The sequence below is a fragment of the Mustela nivalis genome (genome assembly GCF_964662115.1).
Source record: "Mustela nivalis genome assembly, chromosome: 1".
NCBI lineage: Eukaryota > Metazoa > Chordata > Mammalia > Carnivora > Mustelidae > Mustela > Mustela nivalis.
The window spans coordinates 15,158,274-15,177,393 of record NC_139020.1 but is presented as its reverse complement, the minus strand read 5'-3'; the positions used below and the strand labels follow the sequence as shown (position 1 = coordinate 15,177,393).

The following is a 19,120-nucleotide window of genomic DNA, read 5'->3' as shown; positions in this document are numbered from 1 at the left end:
GAAAATCATAAGAGAAAATACTTTTATAATACTATACTGTATTTAATTGAAAAAACGTTTACATAGAAGTGGACCCACACAATTCAAACCCATGTTGTCCAAAGGTCAATGTATATCCAAAGGAAACAAAACACTGACTCCAAAAGGTATCTGCACCCCCATGTTCATAGCAATATTATTTACAATAGCCAAGACATGGAAACAACCCAAGGCTCCATCAATGAATGAAATGGAAAAGAAGTTGTGGTATATATATATATATAGAATGGAGTACTGTTCACAGCCAGAAAAGAAAGGATATCTTACCATTTGTGACAACATGGATGGACCTTGAAGACATTATGCTAAAGTGAAATAAGTCAAAGACAAATACTGTATAATCTAACTTGTACGTAGAATCAAACCATACCAAATCAAACCCAAACTCATAGAAAAGAGATTAGACTGTGGTTACCAGGGGGAGAGGATGGGGAAGGGCAGGGCTTGGAGGAAGAATTATAGCCACAAGCTTCCAGTTATATGATAAATAATTACTAGGGATATAAAGTACATGACTATAGCTAACACTACTATATAATATATAGGAAAGCTGCTAAAGTTAATCTTGAGTTGACATCAGGAGGAAATTTTTTTTCCTGTCTTATTATATCTATATGAGAAGATGGATGTGAGCTGAACCTACTGTGGTAATCACCTCACAATATATGTAAATCAAACCATCATGCTGTATACCTGAAACTTATATAGTAATGTATGTCAATAATTTTTCAATAAAACTGAAAAAAAGTATATAATGTTCAAAAATCATGAAGATTTAACATGGTCGGGATCCAGGATAGAAGCAAAAAGAAGTAAAACTGGGGAAATCAGTTGCAATAAGATTGTAAAATGTCCAACAGGCCAAACCAAGGACTTGGGTTTTTATCCTGCAGGTAAAAAGGAACCGAGGAATAAAGAAAAAAAAAATGCATGATATATTTAATCTCCCTTTAAAGGCAGAGCAATTTTTTAAGTCCTCTTAAAACAAAATGAAACAGAGCAAAACTGAATAGGCTGAGCTCAAGTGTAATCAGAAACAACAGATTTTCTAACAACTATATGTTTAAAACTATTTGTTAGCTAATTCTACTGCATTGTTTTGGTTGAAAGAACAAAATTAGTTGTCAAATCTCAAAGACATTCCTCCTCCTAGAGGGCCTCCACACAACTGTTTGTGTGACTGCAAACAGCTGTGTGACACTGCAGCCTTGTCTTCTGCCCCTTTTTCCCCTTGGCCATCCATCAGTTATAATGTGTGCTGGAGAGACCACCTCACTCCCATCAGGTCCCCCTGTCCTCTATGCACAGCCAGTTCAACTGCATCCCCATTCCAGAACTGCAAGTCCCTACAATCTCACCCTGTCAATGAACACAACTACACAGCTTAATGCCACAATAATTTTTTTTTTTTTTTAACATCGTCTGGCTTTGGGCGCCATAGGGTAATTCTTTTTGACAAATGTTTATTGATAGGTGTGTTCTTCTTCCCCTACGTTCAAACTTTCACTATCCTTCTTAAAATCTGCAATCCAGTTTTCACTCATGAAATGATGTAGCCCAAAGAGACACAAAGCTTATTTGTAAGGAATACATCGAGGTCCCTACCCTCTCTTTATTCACATCTGCATCCATCCTACATTTCTCCTAACTTCTCCTAGAAGAAAGTCACTCCCCCTACAAAAGGCTGGTATCTTCTCAGTAGATCCCACCCCTCTCCTCTCAGTGGGAGCGATCATCCGTCTCTCTATCTTCTACTCCTTCCCTGCAACACCGATTTTCCCTCTGACCTTCAATTCATTTCCAGCTCTCGCCTTCTTTCTACACCCATTTTCACTGAACACTTAGAACAAACTATCTGCCTCCCCTTTCTCACTACTCTTCATTCCAATAATCCCAAAGTTAATGGACACTTTCCAGTCCTGAATTTTATTTGACCTTCTGCGGCATTTAACACAGATGGTGAATACTACCTAAAACTTCCTCCTCTGCTTTTATCTTTAGTCCTTATTCTCCTGTCTCCCCCCACCCACACAACCCATCTATCTATGTACTGGTGTTCCCTTGATATTCTTCTCACTCTTCACTCTCCCTGGACAAGCTCATCCTCATTTACAGATTATGCTACCACCTATATGACCTTGGCTTTGAAAGCAGTATTTCCATCTAGTCGACAGACAATCTCCATTTTGAGTAATACTCCACAGCCAGCTTAATTTAACACTAGCTCCCTGTTTACCCCTTCCCTACCTCCTTCTACCCAATTCAGAAATAGAATCACAGACCCCCATCAATTCTATATCCTTAATCTTTTCATTTCCAGACCCTCTCTTTCATGTATGCTTTGATTTAAGCTCTGTTTATCTCTCATTAAGATTATCCCAGGGTCGGGGCGCCTGGGTGGCTCAGTGGGTTAAAGCCTCTACCTTCAGCTCGGGTCATGATCTCAGGGTCCTGGGATTGAGCCCTGCATCGGGCTCTCTGCTCAGCAGGGAGCCTGCTTCCCCTTCTTCTCTCTTCAGCTCAGGTCATGATCTCAGGGTTTGGAGATGAGTACTGCCATGCAGGGCATGAAGCCTGCTTAAGATTCTCTCTCCCCCCCACCCCTCCCCCCTCTAAAAAATAAATAAAATAAACATTAAAAAAATAAAGACATTCCAATAGCTTCCTGTCTGTCTTCTACCGCAATCTCTCTTCCCTCACATCCACCTGTCACAGTTATCAAAATAATCTTTCTAATGAGACCGTACCACTGCTCTCCTAGTAGGCTCTTAATTTGAGCCAATAGCTCCTTACTGCCTACCTCTTAAAGTCCAAAATCCAGATCCTTGTGCATCTTACACCCTTTGTCCCCAGCCTTTTCTACCTCAAATGCCAGCCAAACTGAACTCTATACACTCTTTCATGTTTCTGTGTACCTCAAATGCCTGTTCCCAACTACATCCATATGAAAAACCATCCTTCATCCGCCCAGGTAAATTTTTTTTTATGAAATCACTACTGATGCCTCAATGCAGAGTGGGGAACTCCTGGTCTGCTGCTTTAACACACAAAGCAGGATGTGTTTCTGATACATTGGGTATCACAATATAACTTTATATCTGTCCTCTTTACAAAAGGAACTGCCAAAGAGCCATATTCAGTAAGTGTTTATTAAATTAATAAACAAATGAACTAATAAGAGTACAGAGGGCCCAAAAAAGTTAAAAATTTAAAAAAAGCTATTTCTCTGTTACCTTTAGATGTTAATCATTGGTTGACAAGGGAGAAATTAAGCATAGCTAAAAATGTTATGGACAAATAAACAATGAAAGGATATCTGTTTTAATCTTCCCTTAAGTCTGTAGCATTTCTGCACTACAAAATGGTTAACAGTCTACAATGACACTCATCCTATTGACTGCCAACTTGTTAAGTAGCAAAAGTATGAACTAGGAATAAATCAGCTGCAATTCAATTAATCTCTGCTAGATCTGGATTTAGATGTTAAGAAATACTTCTTTTATCTCAAGCAATAATTAAAGAAATATTTATTATCAAGCACTAACCATTAGTACTGCAAAGATCTTCCTTAGTCCAGGCCAAAAGGGGAGGTATACATTGAGCAATGAATTCTTTCTTGTCTTCTTTTGACAAAAATGGACAGAGACTTTGAATGGTATGCATATTACCTTCTGTTAGTGGGAAAAAACTGTTCAAAGAAAAGGAAAAATATGAATTATATTTATCCAAAACATGCAGTGGTTTCAGAAAATTCTTCCTCCTTCAGAATATTCAAAAAGACTAATAATGCCACTATATTAAGTGTATGGGGTAAAAAAGGAAACAATGACGAGACTGACAGCTGTTGGTTCTGGATGATGGAATTGTGGATATTTTCTGCTGCTTTTTTCTCCTTTTTACAGGCTTCTAATTTTTAACATAAGCATATATAACTTCACCCCCACGTAGAATTTTTTTAATTATACAATATATGGTGATTATGTTCTCCTTAAAAGTCAAAAGACTCATTTAAACAGTACCAGTTGTGTCCTTTCTATGAGTTGATAGTTGATATAAGTGCATATATATACTTGAATTTTATTCATATAATGAGATCACTCTAAATATACTGTTAACTCTAAATATACTTGCCACTTATATCAGAATATATATCTATATCAGAATATAGAGTATCAGAATTTTCTATATCAGAATATATAGTATAAATTACTTTCTATTTTAAAGCTACATAACTAAATTAAGAACAAAAAGAAAAATATCCCATACTATCATAATTTAACTATTGCCCCTAGTAGTGGACATTGATTTTTCTCACAAATTTTGCCCTTACAAATAAAGTTGCAATAAATGTCTGTGAGCAAGGTATTATTCTGCATATGTGCAAACAAAATACTAGTCTAGATTCCTAGAAGTAGAAATTATAAGAGCAGGGACGCCTGGGTGGCTCAGTGAGTTAAGCCACTGTCTTTGGCTCAGGTCATGATCCCAGGGTCCTGGGATCAAGCCCCAAATCAGGCTCTCTGCTCAGCAGGGAGCCTGCTTCCTCCACTCTCTCTGCCTGCCTCTCTGCCTGCTTGTCATCTCTCTCTGTCAAATAAATAAATAAAATCTTTAAAAAAAAAAAAGAAAAAGAAATTACAAGAGCAAAGGATATGTCTTATATTTTGTTAATTTCAAATTGCTTTCCTAAAAAGCATAATCAGTTTATACTGTCACCAAAACAAGTGTGACTGCACACTTAATGGATCTTCTTAATTTCTAGCAAGATGACAGATAAAATGTGCTGCTTTTAATTTGTATTTCTATCATTATTACTATGGCAAATCCTTTCGTATTTCACATTTCACAAATGAAATGACCATTGACTATCTGACTAATATATGAATTACCTGTTAAAGTCCTTGATACGTTTTTTAATTTGGATGGTTTTACTGATTAATAGAAGCTATTTGTATATCATGGACATTAAGTTTTTGTTAATTTATAAATGTTTTTTCCCATTTTGTCACTTGTCCTTTAACCTTTGGTTACTCCACTTTTGTCATACAGAAGTTTTCTTTTTCTAAAAAATTTTACTTATGGGTAAAATACACATTAATTTACCAAATTTTTACCAAATTAACTATTTTAAGTGTAAGCTCAGTAGTGTTAAGTACATTCACAATGCTGTGCAACCAATCTCTGGAAGTCTTTTCAGTTCACAAAATTGGTATCTCTGAATTTTCTACTAAATTTTCACTGAACAAGAACTCCCCACTTCCCCTCTCCTTGGTTCCTAGCAACCACAATTTGATCTGCTGTCTCTATGGATTTGACTACTCTAGATATCTCACATAAAAGGAATCATATAATATTTTGTCATTTAGGCCTGGTTTTCTCCACTTAGCATAAATGTCCTCACAGTTTATCCACGTTATAAGATGTGTCAGAATTTCCTTCCTTTTAAAGGCTGAGTAATATTCCGTTGTTTGTGTGTACCACATTTTTTGTTTATCCATTCATCTGTTGATGGGTACTTATGTTGCTAGAAGTTTTCATTTTTACAAAAATATCTATCACTTGTTTTACAGATTCTGGGTTTTTGTGCTTTAAGATCTTCCCCATAAGATTATACAGAGCCTCTTATTTTCCCTTGATACTTTTATATAGATCTGTTATTTACATTTAGCTCTCATCTGGACTTCATCTTTGTGTTTAATGTTAAGAGAGAGGTACCTCGCTTTTTTTTTCAAACAATCCAGTTTTCCTAACATCATTTATTATTGACTCACCACCTGCATCAAAAACTAAATCCTTGTATCTGTGTGGATTAGTTTCTGGACTCTGTATCTTGATCCAATGACTTATCTATTCATCAATTTAATATTACTTATTTTATTGGTAGGGCAAGTCTTTTTCACTTTTTCAGAAATTTCCTACCATTTTTCCCCCCTATCAAATCTTGAGCATTTTTTCTTCAAAGGTAGTTTGTCAAGTTTTTCAAAAAATATTGCTGGAATTTTTATTGAGATTGCACTGCAATTAGAGATTGATACAACCATTTTTATAATTTATCTTCCCACCTTCTTTTGTAATCTTTACTACAGTTTTATATTGTATTTTTTTTGTAAATTTGTTTCTAGGTACAGTTTTGTTGTCATTGTGAATAGACTCTCGTTTTTCCTATGTCATTTTTAATTACTACTGAATAGAATAGTTTTTGATTTTTCTGTCAAGTATAAATCCATCATTAGTAATTAGTTCTAATACTTCTCTAGTTAATTCCCTATTACTTTTATAATCAGAATCAGGTGGCGGGGTGGCCACCTGAGTGGCTCAGTTGGTTAATCCTCTGACTTCTGCTCAGGTCATGATCCCAGGGTCCTGGGATCAAGCTCCACATCAGGTCCCCTGCTGAGCACGGAGTCTGCTCTGTGTATGCTCGCTTCACTCTCTCTCTCTCCCCCCCCCCACAAATAAACAAATAAAATCTTTCAATTCTCATTTCCTTTCATTTAATTGCATTTCTTAAACCTGGTTTCCTTGATTGATTAGAGATTATTCATTAGTTGGGGTTGCCAAAGTAACCAAATACAACGAACTACAAAGTACAAACATTTTAAGTAAGAATACCCTTCTTTTCTCCTGTAATGCCGTTTTACTTCATCCGATGAAACACTTCGGGAAAGGATCAACTTAGCAATAATGAGAGACCAAAGGGTGCCATTTTCCATGGATCTAAAAAAGAAAAAGGAAAAAATCCATTTTCATAGTGTTTAAGATTTTTAAAGACTGTTTGCCTGATTCCTTTACAGAATTAGGTAAATTATCTCATGAGGGTATCAATTCACATAGGGCTTTTGCCCCAAAACAATGGTCATTACTGAATGGACTGGGAGACTTGGGCTTTCAACACTCCTTTACAACTGGTACTGAACTCTCATCCCAAAGCCCTTCGAATCCCAACAGAGGAGATTAGGCTTGAGCACCAGAGTCTGCAGCTGGGAAAAGGACATATTCCACAGGACACCAAGACTGGTTAATGCTGAAGAACCAAGGTATTAATATCAGCCAGCAAAAGTTCTAAGTGTCAAGTACATGGACTGAGATTGCAGAGAAAGATGTGCTCAGCCTGGGACCCCTGAAACTATAGAGCATACTCAAAACACTATTGGCTAGTGAAAAACAAAGGGAAGCAGTTCAACACAGTAATTTCAACAGGCTAAATACTAACTACTAAAACTGATATGATTACTCTAATACCTACTTCCTCAACCAGGTAAGAAAGTTTTGTGGCTATAACTTTTTAAAATATTTTATTTTTTTATTTAAGAGAGACACAGATAGTGAGAGCATGAGCAGGAAGGAGGGGAGAAGCAGACTCGCTACTGAGCAGGAAGCCTGATACGAAGCTCGATCCCAGGACCCTGGGGTAATGACCTGAGCTGAAGGCAGATGCTTAACCCACTAAGCCACCCAGGTGCCCCCGTGGTTATAATCTTAAGACACATCTGGGGGGTACCTGGGTGGCTCAGTGGGTTGAAGCCTCTGTGGGCAGCTCGGGCCACGATTCTAGGATCCTGGGATCAAGCCCCGCATTGGGCTCTCTGCTCAGCAGGGAGCCTGCTTCCCCTCCTCTATCTGTCTGCCTCTCTGCCTACTTGTGATCTCTGTCAAATAAATAAATAAAATCTTAAAAAAAAAAAAAAAAGAGGGGCGCCTGGGTGGCTCAGTGGGTTAAAGCCTCTGCCTTCGGCTCAGGTCATGATCCCAGGGTCCTGGGATCGAGCCCCGCATCGGGCTCTCTGCTCGGCAGGGAGCCTGCTTCCTCCTTCTCTCTCTCTGCCTGCCTCTCAGCCTACTTGTGATCTCTGCCTGTCAAATAAATAAATAAAATCTTTAAAAAAAAAAAAAAAAAAAGACACATCTGTATCAACATGCAAAGTAAAAGCTTAGATCTGAGAATAGTGGAAGGACTGATCACAGATACCAAAACAACTTCTACAAAGTTTCTGTTTCCTTCATTGTCATCTGTCCCATTCTTGAATGTATTTATGGATTTAAGAACACAGGCAAAGTTCAAATATCTTGATGAGTAAATCGAGAACTTGAATCCACAAAGTATTTATCATTAAGAATTGGGTTTAATGTAGGGCACCTAGGTGTTTTAGTTGGTAAAGTGCCTGTCTTTGTTTGGCTCAGGTCATGATCCTGGGACCCCGGGATCTAGCCCGGAGTCAGGCTCTCTGCTCAGCGGGGAGTCTGCTTCTCCCTCTCCCTATATCCCTCCCCCTGCTTACGATTTCTCTGTGTCTCAAATATATAAATAAAATCTTTAGGGGCACCTGGGTGGCTCAGTGGGTTAAAGCCTCTGCCTTTGGCTTGGGTCATGATCCCAGGGTCCTGGGATCGAGCCCTGCGTCGGGCTCTCTCCTCTGCAGGGAGCCTGCTTCCTCCTCTCTCTCTCTCTCTCTGCCTGCCTCTCTGCCTACTTGTGATCTTTGTCTGTCAAATAAATAAATAAATAATCTTTTTAAAAAATCTTTAAAAAAAAAAGAATTGGGTTTAATTTAGATCAATCCTCTGACTGAAGGATTAGCATGAAGTGAGCTTACATTTTACAGAAACAAAGCCAAAAATGAGTAAAATTATCATATAAAAATGGAAGTTGAAAGGAATTCTTACCTGTTAAATAACAGCTGTAAAAGGCCAGAAGTATTACCAAGTCCACATAAGTTATCATATGTAATATTCATCTTTTGAAGCATTTCACAAAATCCAGTTAGAAAAACAGGTGGATTATCTAATTCCTCATACCACTGCAGTGAATAGAGCAGTTCTGCAACTATAGAATGGACAACACATCAAGAGTGTTCTGTGAAGAGGCCTTTGATCATTTTCACTTCTCTGTCCCATTTTCTAATACTGCTATGTCCATCAGTCTATAAAATGATTTTCAAATCTGCTTTGAGATGTTTTATGATAATGAATTCTGAGAATATTCGATACAAAATATGAGTCTCCTTCCAAATCTTACTTGGTTCCTTTTCTGATTAGTTAAGAATGTGACAAGCCTAAGTTACCAGAAACACTGGAAGAATCTTCCTACTATTTTTGCCACAAGTGTTAACAAGATACTTACAGGAAAAAACAACTAAGGAACCCAACAGCTGAAATGAGAAGGTCAAGCCAATGTTAAGAAATGGGAAATACCATGATATAGTAAATAGGGTGGGGATCTCCAAGACAGACTGACTGGTCTGGATTCAAACGAGCTGTACGTATAGTTATCAATTAGAGTATGAAAATCTGCCACAGGGAGTGCTGTGAAAATTCAATGACCAGTACCTATCACAAAACCTAGCATATTATAGTAGACTACATAATTAGTTACAACTCTCTCTTGTAAAGCCACATATAGATTTTGGAGTCAGAAGACTTGAGACCTGATTCAAAATCTAATCCTCTCCCTTACAAGCTAAGTAACTTTAATCAACTCAAGATAAGAAAACAACAAGGTGAGAAAAACAACAGCAATAATATCTGATAGGATTGATAAGGAGATTAAATACATAATGTTGTCAGTTTGTCATTAGTAACACAGTTGACAAGAACAAGTGTTACAAAGATCATCACTCTGATTTCCAGTTCTATTTTGTATAGATTCCCTCTGTGGGCAATGGAAACTGTACTAAACTCCTCGCCCTTAACTGCCTGTGGAGAAGCTTTCTTCCCCAGGACATATGTTCTCTTCTACTAGTAACTACGCTATAGCTGAAGGCTTACAAACAAGACAGAGAAATTATGCAAATCCTCTGTACCTTTAATACCATTTTATATAGGTCACATTGCTTCCTACAATTCTACACCATTTCCTGGAAGGAGGGAATTTTCTGAAGTCCAAAATCCCCTTGGAATTCAACATTTGAAGCTCTATTTGCCAGGAAAAAAAAAAATGTATGTGTGTGTGTGGTGTGTGTGTATATAGATACACACATATCCCTATGAACACAAAGATATAGTGGTTCAAGAACTGAAAATTCAGAATCCTTGATGAAATACTAGACTCACTTAACCACTTTCTTTAAGGATATATGCCATAGGATCTACCTGTCTTACCAGCTTCAGTAACTGATATTATACCAAATTCTGCTCTACAGCTAACAAGATTATAGAAAGATTTCAGTATGTTTCCACCCAATCTGCAATTTACCACTCATCACTCAAGTAACCTCAGGTTTTTAATCACTAAAACAGCTAATAGGAATGGAAGATTCTTAACTAAATTGCAGGTTAATAAAAATTCTTCCAAAATTGTAATTACTTCAAAACATTTCTATTATATCTGAATGCTCATATATACTTACTTATTTTCTCAAGCTCATTATTTTCTAGGACTATTTCCTTTTTCAGTGCAACTAATACCATTTTGCTCAATAATGCTGAAGTACACAAATGGCTGGGAAGTTTCTTTGTATCTTGTTCTTTAAAATCTGTTTTGAAACACTCATAATTCAAACTCAATCTTCCTTCTAAAAGAGGTCTATGCAACCACTGTAAAAAGAATACATTAAATTATATACAAAATCATTAGATATTCTAAATTATCTATTACCTATACAATTAAGACAGGGAACAAAAATGAAATTATTAGAGTATCTTCAAAATGTTATTAGAATAACTTCAAAAGTGAAGTTATTACTAATTTATTAGCAAAATCACAGAAGTCTACAAGTTTGGGTTTTACTTTAGGAAATTATCAACATGTGTATTTAAGACTCCTTCAATTCACCACAGCAACTGCCACTGTCTTACAAACAAACATCCAATATATGAGCATTCAGAGATGTAAAGGCAAAGCAAATACTCATTTCACCTTTTTTTCTCCTCCCCCCAAAAGAAGACAGTTTGTTTACTTTTTCTTTCCCCCAGAACAAAATAAAAATGTCCAAGGCTGCAGAAAGTCCAAACTTCAGAATAACACAAGCACAGTTCAATCTTAAACATACCTGCATAGGAAGAGACTGTCTCATCTTCTCCCATTCACTGTTACTTGGCATTACACTTCCAATATATACTCCCAAAAGATTAGTATCCTCACTTTCTAAAAGTGCATTTAGCAAGTCATCAACAGCAGACAAGAGGACTTGAAGACTGAAAATAATACAAACAACATAGCTATTATGGTTACACTATGACTAACTTGACCACCCTGGTACACATTAAATACCCTGTGGCAGGTTAACAACTTACCTGAATGAAAGCCTAGTAAAAAATGAAGCTAAGCAACTCCTCTACCCTAAATTCAACATGTACACAGCAAAATTGTGGATTTAATCCATTATTTATGATTTGGAATTGAGTGCTGCTTCTACCTCAGAATGAAGGGGCCTTGACTTATTTCAGATCAGATATTTCTGAAATACAGATACCTTACTGTATGAACAAAACCATGATGTTCAGAAAAATATATGACCTAACCCTAACAGCCTCTGGAAGCATTCTCTTGGTTTTTCACTTTTACATATGGATTTAGGCATGAGTTGTGAAATATATTTGCAATTCAACACCTTAAAACAGTAGCTACCAGGCCCCCCAAAATAATGAAGAATAATCACTGTGTGTGGTGGCCATGAGAGGTCATTGCTATAATCCACGCCAGCCCACAAGAAACAGGATGGCACCACCATCACATCACTGAGCATAAATCTGGAGTCCAGCAGATATTCTAAAACAAATCACTCTTCAACTAAGGGAGTTTAAATGAATGATCATTAAAACAAATTCCTTTTGGAAAAATCTTTTTGTCTGGATCTTCTCTTAGAGTCCTATAGATTTTTTTTTTTTTTAAGATTTTATTTATTTATTTGACAGAGAGACACAGCAAGAGAGGGAACACAAGCAAAGGGAGTGTGAGAGGGAGAAGCAGGCTTCCTGCTGAGTACAGAGCCTGATGCAGGGACTCGATCCCAGGACCCTGGGATCATGACCTGAGTTGAAGGCAGATGCTCAACCAACTGAGCCATCCAGGTGCCCCAAGTCCCACAGATTTCTTATATCCTATATAGATTTCTTATATAGCAAATTGTTTTTCATATTCATTCATATTAATCATGGGATCTTATTTCAAGACAGTGATCAGGCATTAAAGAGAGAGCAAATGAGCAAATGAGCACAAAAGACATTAATTACCTTTTGATATCCAAAGATGAAGACTGAACTTGGTTCTTCAGCCACAGAGCAGACAAACGTAGGAAGGTACTCTGTTTATACGTATTGCCAGTTTGGTGGATCAATAAATTCACACCAGAGAGCCAAGTATTTTTCAGTTTACAGACAAGAAAGTCTAAAATCAAGATGTCAACAGTAATTTGTAATCCCTGTGAAGCAACTATCATCAGTACAAAATGTCTGAAATAACTCAGTGCAGACTTGAGATTTTTAAGATACTGCTAAAAAAGGAAAATAGAAAATTGTTCCAAAACAAAATAATTATATCATAAATTTGTAACGATACAAGGTAGCTCATGCCATGTAAATAAAAGTTAAGATTTTTAAAGTTAGCTTTCTTCCTCTCTGAACTTATTTACAAGAGCACTCTTCTTTTTGGAGATGTGAAAATTTATTACACCTTTTCCAAATAGAGAAGTTAGTATAAAAGGGTGTGGGAGGAGGGGTAACAATAGTAGTATTTTTTAACATTCCTTTCATAAGTAAGTCTCAATTAATATATAAGGCAATATAGTCCTTAAAAAGGCAATTTCAATTTCTTTTTGATATCTACCAACAGTGAAGAAGAGAAAGACATATTAATACCTGCCCCTTAATGAGTGTGGAGTTTGAGACATTAAGAAATTAAGCAACTTGCCAAACCACAGCCACTCAGTAAAGAGGCTAAGATTCTAACTCATCTATCATGGCCCCTTCTTAAACTGTTATCTTTGGTATCAAGAAAGAACTTAGACATAATGTCATATCCATCTTTAACTTGGTTTCTGAAGCTGAAAGTGTTTAAGATTTGCACCCCTTTACTCAAAATGCTTTCAACTTTCAAGTACATTATGATTCAATTAATAAAGCCTGGGCACTTACACTATGAAGGTCAGAGCCGGAGATTCCCAACAAAACATTTGAGCAGTAGGCTATTACCTGGCAAATGTGTTTTTTCTTTGCTCTGAGCACATAACTGAAAGAGAGTTAATAATAAGTCTTCAGATGATGGCATTAGCAAGCATCCTTTTGCTGAGCTGAAATAGTTATAGGCCACATCACAGATAAAAGACACTGACAAGTCATTATTTTCAGCTTCTGACAATTCCTTTCCTTTGGATAAAGTTTCATGAAGTTTAACAATAATTCTCTCCACATATACTTCTTCAATCAAGTAATCTAGAGGGAAAAAAGTTCACACAGACAAAAAAACTTTAAAAAATAAATTATAATATTAATATAAAAATATTTTAAAATATTTTAAAAATTTAAAAAATATTAAATCTGTGTATTAAAAAATGTAGTAGACAAAAGAACTTATACCAAAAAATCAATCTGATCTCTCACACATAAAAGCCCTCATGTAAAAAAAAAAATTTTTAATTAAGTAAAAAGAAAAAAAGCAATGCTTTACAAAATTACTGAACAGTTTTGTTATTTAAAACCCTTTAGAATATAAAACTGAAAGTATTACAATGTCTTCCAAGTCATGCTAGAAAGATTAATAAACATTTAGGGTGCTAATAAGATTAAAATATCTGAATGAAGTTTTGTTATTTTTAATCAATTACAAGCAAACATGGAACCCCTCCCCAAAAGTGAAAATGTATTCCCTACTAAAAAACAAAAGCCATATATTTGCCTACCATTTTTAACATGTTGGGATAATACCAAGCTTAGAAGAGCCCATCTTTCTGAGAAGTAAGATTCAGAAGATCCCGAGGATTCCAAGTCCTTACTACAAAGGTGATCTGCCAAGGCTGTCAACTTCTCTCCAAGGATTTCTCCTTTTAGCCAAGGAGTTACTAAAGCATGTTTATCTGAACTAGAACATGCCTAAAACCATAAAATCAAAGCAAAGATTAGAAGGAAGATCAAAAAATGTATCTGCCTAAAATATTACTTGTACTATATTACCTCCCTTCACCAGCATGGCCCCCCACTCTTCCTCAAGTTCTAAGAAAGCTGGTATTGTCTCTGTTCCCACTAGGCCTTGCTTACATACACTTTCATGCTTTACTCATGCTATCTTCCCAACCACAAATATTTCCCCTCTTCTTTACTTATCAAAATCCCATCCATCCTCTCGGAATTATTACAAAGCCCACCTGCTTTACGAAATCTCCCCCATCCACTCTAGTCCATACTCTGCACTGCTTTTCTCTGAATTTCTAAAGCACTTACTGGATTGTATTATTATTTATAATGTTTCATCTGTGTATGTCTTGTTTCCAATGGGATTGTAAGTTCCTTGAGAGTAGAGACTGTCTTAAACTTCTTTGATACCTGCTATCAACACTGCAGATATGTTCAATGAATAATGAATGGATCAACTTGAAAAGACAGATTTTAAAATGCTCTATATTTTAAATTTTTGTCCATTAATTTTACTAAAATTAAAGAACTATTATTTAATGGTGGTAAGCTACTTCAATATGAACAATGGGCCTTCTTATTTCCTCTTATTCTCTGCAATAGTAACTGAGGCCAGATACCTAACAGCAACTGGTTTATTTTCATGGAGTGGGAAAGCAAGAGAAAAAAAAAAACTGTAAATCCACCCCCAAAAGCATGCTGATCCATGTTTCCAGAGCTTCTTTTGCTTTAGGGCTGACAAGAAAGGAATTTGCAACTTGGTTCATTTCAAAGCAATCTGGAAAAAAAAAAATCCAAGTGCGGATTGGGTAGTGCCTAAAAAACTGTTAATCCTCTTATTTAAGAAACTTAGGTAACCAGAACTTTTATTTTAGCCTAAGCTTTACGACCTTGAACAAATCTCTTAACCAACCTGGGCCTCTTTCTTCATTTTAGAAATGAAGATTAACCTAGAAAATCTCTAAAGTCCTTTTCCGGTTACAAAATTCAGGTTTGTGTTTAAAGAAGCTGACTTTATAACTCTAATCAAGTTGCACAAAAAAGAAAAAACTAGAGTCTGGATAGCTCTAACATTGGCTTTGCTAATACAGTTTACTAAATAAAACTGATCTATTTTATAGAATCCAGGAAGTAAACTTCTAAATGTCCCTCAAGTTAGCAAGACATGAAGTACAATACTAATGTTTTAACAAATCCACAGAAACTGACCAGCTTTAAGGGGTTGAAGAGACCAGGTAGTCAGGAAGGGATAGTCTTCCAAACAGATATGAATATTTAAACTACCTGCCAAGTGCATTCCTAGATTGGAAATGGTCTTCTCTTACCAAATTACCAACCCTTTTTGCTCTGATTCTAGACTTACCAAGTAGTTTTCTGATAATTTGGCTTTTCATATACCCTGCCTTTTGAGAGAGAAGGTACTGGATAAACTAATACAAATGCTCTCTGATATGTTATATCTCTGACCGAAAAGCAGTAAATTAATATTCTGTGTTTATTTTGTAAAAAAACTAATGGGGGAAATAGAAAGTCACTATTTAGTGGGCATAGAGTTTCAGTTTTCCAAGATAAATTCTGGAGACTGGTTCACAATACTATGAATACAGTTGACACCACTGAACTGTAAACTCAGAAACAGTTAAGATGTCAAGTTTTATTATGGGGCTTTTACCATAATTGAAATAAAGATAGAGGAAAAAAAACCTGTAAATTAAAAAGTTATCTGGGGACGCCTGGGTGGCTCAGTTGGTTAAGCAGCTGCCTTCGGCTCAGGTCATGATCCCAGCGTCCTGGGATCGAGTCCCACATCGGGCTCCTTGCTCGGCAGGGAGCCTGCCTCTCCCTCTGCCTCTGCCTGCCATTCTGTCTGCCTGTGCTCGCTCTCTCCCCCCCGCTCTCTGATAAATAAATAAAATCTTAAAAAAAAAAAAGTTATCTATATAAAATTTAAAAATAATAAAAAATGCTAAAATAAAAAAATTTTAGGTAACTAGTCTAAACGTTTCTATGGTTGGAAGTATTGTGTCATTACATCTTCATTAGGATAAAACACTTAAGCCATTTCTAAAACTTCTAAATGGCTTAGGTTCCTTGATTTCTTTTCATTATTTTTATCACTAATTTTCTTATTTAGTCAAGTGGCGATCAGACAAAGCCTGCAAGATCTTAATTTACCGTACAGTATTCCAAAGTGGGACAAACTCAATTTCCTGAGGTGTTCTAGCCAAACCTAAAACCACTCAATCCATGTCTATAGAAGAAAGCGTAACTAGATTAAGGGTAAAATTTATAGTCTTAATTTAAAGGTAATCAAATGTTTAACTCTCCCTTTGTTATCTGTTAGGGGAGAAACACTGGATTTTCCAGAGTCTAGTCCCGCTTTGTGGATACTCCTATCCAGAAAAATAATACCTCAGAAAAGCAAACAGCAAAAGCTTTCCCAATAGTGGGAAGAAAGGTACAATAAGAAGGAAGTTCTCTAACAGCATGTGAATATGACTGGTTTTAATTTTCCTATACCCACAAATACAAAAAAAGGAGAAAAAAAATCCCTAAGATACCTTTTCGATGACCTGAAGAATAGAATTCCACTTCAGATCCCCCTGAAAGAGGAGAGAGAAATAATCTGCTAGAAGGAATGAAGTCACCATGTAATCACTACAAAATTAAAAACTTTTTTAGCAACTTCAACGTTAAAAAGTAGACTAAAAACCTCTGCCTTTTATTACCAAGCATTCATCAACTTACCATACTTACTCAACACATACTGGTCTCACACACTTCCCCATCACAATCAAGAATACATTGCTTGTGCTTGCTTTGGCAGCACATATACTAAAATTGGAAGAATATATTGCTCTTCTTTAAATAGATATTCACACCCAAGAAACCACCCAAGAATAACCTCCATGTGGGTCTCATTCTACTTTTATCTATAATTATTGTGGCAATATAAACCATTACAGTTTAAAGAGAGAGACAGAGGCACCTGGGTGGCTCAGTGGGTTGAAGCCTCTGCCTTCGGCTCAGGTCATGGTTTTAGGGTCCTGGGATCCAGCCCCGCATCGGCCTCTCTGCTCAGCAGGGAGCCTACTTCCTCCTCTCTCTCTGCCTGCCTCTCTGCCTACTTGTGATCTGTCTGTCAAATAATAAAATCTTTAAATAAATAAAGAGATAGAAAACAACAATACCTCAATGAGATCATCCAAGATATATTTTCTCTCCATATTATTGTCACAGCAACGGAGGGCACTGTATAAAATGTCCACCAAGAAACCAGCATCCTTCCTTGGATCTTCATTTAGCCAACCAATCAGTTTCTGGTATAAAAACTGCACTGCAGGATTTTTTTGTGCAAGTCTGGCTATTTCAAGAGGTTTGGCTTTGACAGTACTCTGTTTTTCATCACCTAACAGCATTTTAAATACTTGGGTTGAAGAGAAAGAGCTGAGCAGAGTAGAAAGGAACCTCAGATGTTGCTCTGACTTTTGCTCATTGACATAGTTAAAACTCATCATTGCTAGTTTACAGACCAAGTCTTCCAAAGGTTTCTTCCTTAGCGGCGATATAAGCTCTGAACAATTATGAGTGAGAGAAGGTTCAGTCATTAATTCAGAGCTTTCACTGTTCTCACCTTCTGAGGAAACACATTTTTCATTCTCCTTATTACTTTCAGGCAGCTCATCGGCAAATCTAACCTTACCAACTTTTTTTTTATTCGACTTCAGCGAGCTCTTTGGCTTCTGAAGGACCTGTAGCAGGTTAGATACACCTGACACGGATTTCACATCAGCTTCTGGCTCATTGATTTTCTCCACACAGATCTCTGACAGTCTTTCCCAAAAATTTAGCAGCACTTTGTCCAAACTGTGAGCTTTTTTATCATCTTTTTCCACATCTGCTTTGGCTTCCCAGGAACTTAAAGTTTCGGCTAAATGGTTAAACAGCTGCCCGTCTTGCAATCTTGCATCTTTGAGAACTGCATCAATAAAAGGAATCAACTAAAAGAGAAGGTAGAAATGGAAAAGTTCCATTTTCAGGAGAAATAGAAATAAAGTTTTAAACAAGGTATTTATAAAAAAATAAATTAAATGAAATAAACAAGGGCGGGGAGGTCCTTAAGCTGCCAACTCTGGATTTTGGCACAGGTCATGATCTCAGGGTCTTGAGATCAAGTCCTGAGTCAGGCTCTGAGCTGGGCATGAAGCCTGCTTAATATTCTCTCTATATCTCTCCCTCTGCCCCTCTTCTCATTTGCTTGCTTGCTTGCTTGCTCTCTCTCAAAATTTAAAAAAAAATAGAAAAAAAAAAAAAAAACACACACACAAAAAAACACAAGGTATTTGTAAAACACTATAAAATTCCGTATTTAATAACTGAAAAATGTTGAATTTTTCCCCCTCAAAATTCTAAAGAGTCAACTTGAAGGTCATTTTCATAACATACAAAGAGGTTAAAGATTTCACTGCATTCCCCCTAAATTATTCTTCTTATGATATAATTAACCAAAATTATTGGTCATTAACAAATAATACAGTTTTCTTCGCATACCCTGAACTTATTCAAGTTTTTTACTTTTTTCTAAATTAATATGAAAGACATATAGGACCAACAGAATTCAGAACCCTTTTTCTTAAATTACGAAGAGTAATTAAGTGAGATATCAAGCAGGATCTATGCTTATGTAACTTCATTAATTTCCTAACATAAGGAACCATATTCCAGAACTTGCTTTCATCACTGGTTCTAAAAGCCAAGCACAATATTTCACAAAAGGAGTTAAATATTTTAGAAGTAACAAATTATTGTATAATTTACATATAATATAAAAGGCCACAAATAATGTGTTACAACTCTACAAAACAGGGTTTGCACATACAGAGACTAACTAGTACTCAGAAATTATGGTATTATTCTGGCAACCAATAACATAGAATTTTTATTTAGCTGGTCAGAAATACACATTACTTAAAAATGAAATCTATATGAAGACTAATTAATAAAATGACAAGATACA

At 36.2% G+C, this 19,120-nt stretch overlaps 1 protein-coding gene across 3 annotated transcripts in view; it reads right to left on the bottom strand.

Annotated features, from left to right (window-relative positions):
* LTN1 (listerin E3 ubiquitin protein ligase 1) overlaps nucleotides 1-19,120 on the bottom strand; it is a 69,482-nt gene that overhangs the window by 30,101 nt on the left and 20,261 nt on the right. For all 3 annotated transcript variants that reach the window (XM_082706394.1, XM_082706392.1, XM_082706393.1), the window contains exons 10-19: nucleotides 17,295-18,104; nucleotides 16,665-16,706; nucleotides 13,875-14,064; nucleotides 13,168-13,407; nucleotides 12,211-12,364; nucleotides 11,028-11,172; nucleotides 10,386-10,572; nucleotides 8,704-8,863; nucleotides 6,652-6,756; nucleotides 3,585-3,727 (exon numbers count right to left, since the gene is read on the bottom strand). In XM_082706394.1, coding sequence (XP_082562520.1) covers nucleotides 3,585-3,727; nucleotides 6,652-6,756; nucleotides 8,704-8,863; nucleotides 10,386-10,572; nucleotides 11,028-11,172; nucleotides 12,211-12,364; nucleotides 13,168-13,407; nucleotides 13,875-14,064; nucleotides 16,665-16,706; nucleotides 17,295-18,104 — 2,176 coding nt within the window. The remainder of the gene's footprint in view (nucleotides 1-3,584; nucleotides 3,728-6,651; nucleotides 6,757-8,703; nucleotides 8,864-10,385; nucleotides 10,573-11,027; nucleotides 11,173-12,210; nucleotides 12,365-13,167; nucleotides 13,408-13,874; nucleotides 14,065-16,664; nucleotides 16,707-17,294; nucleotides 18,105-19,120) is intronic.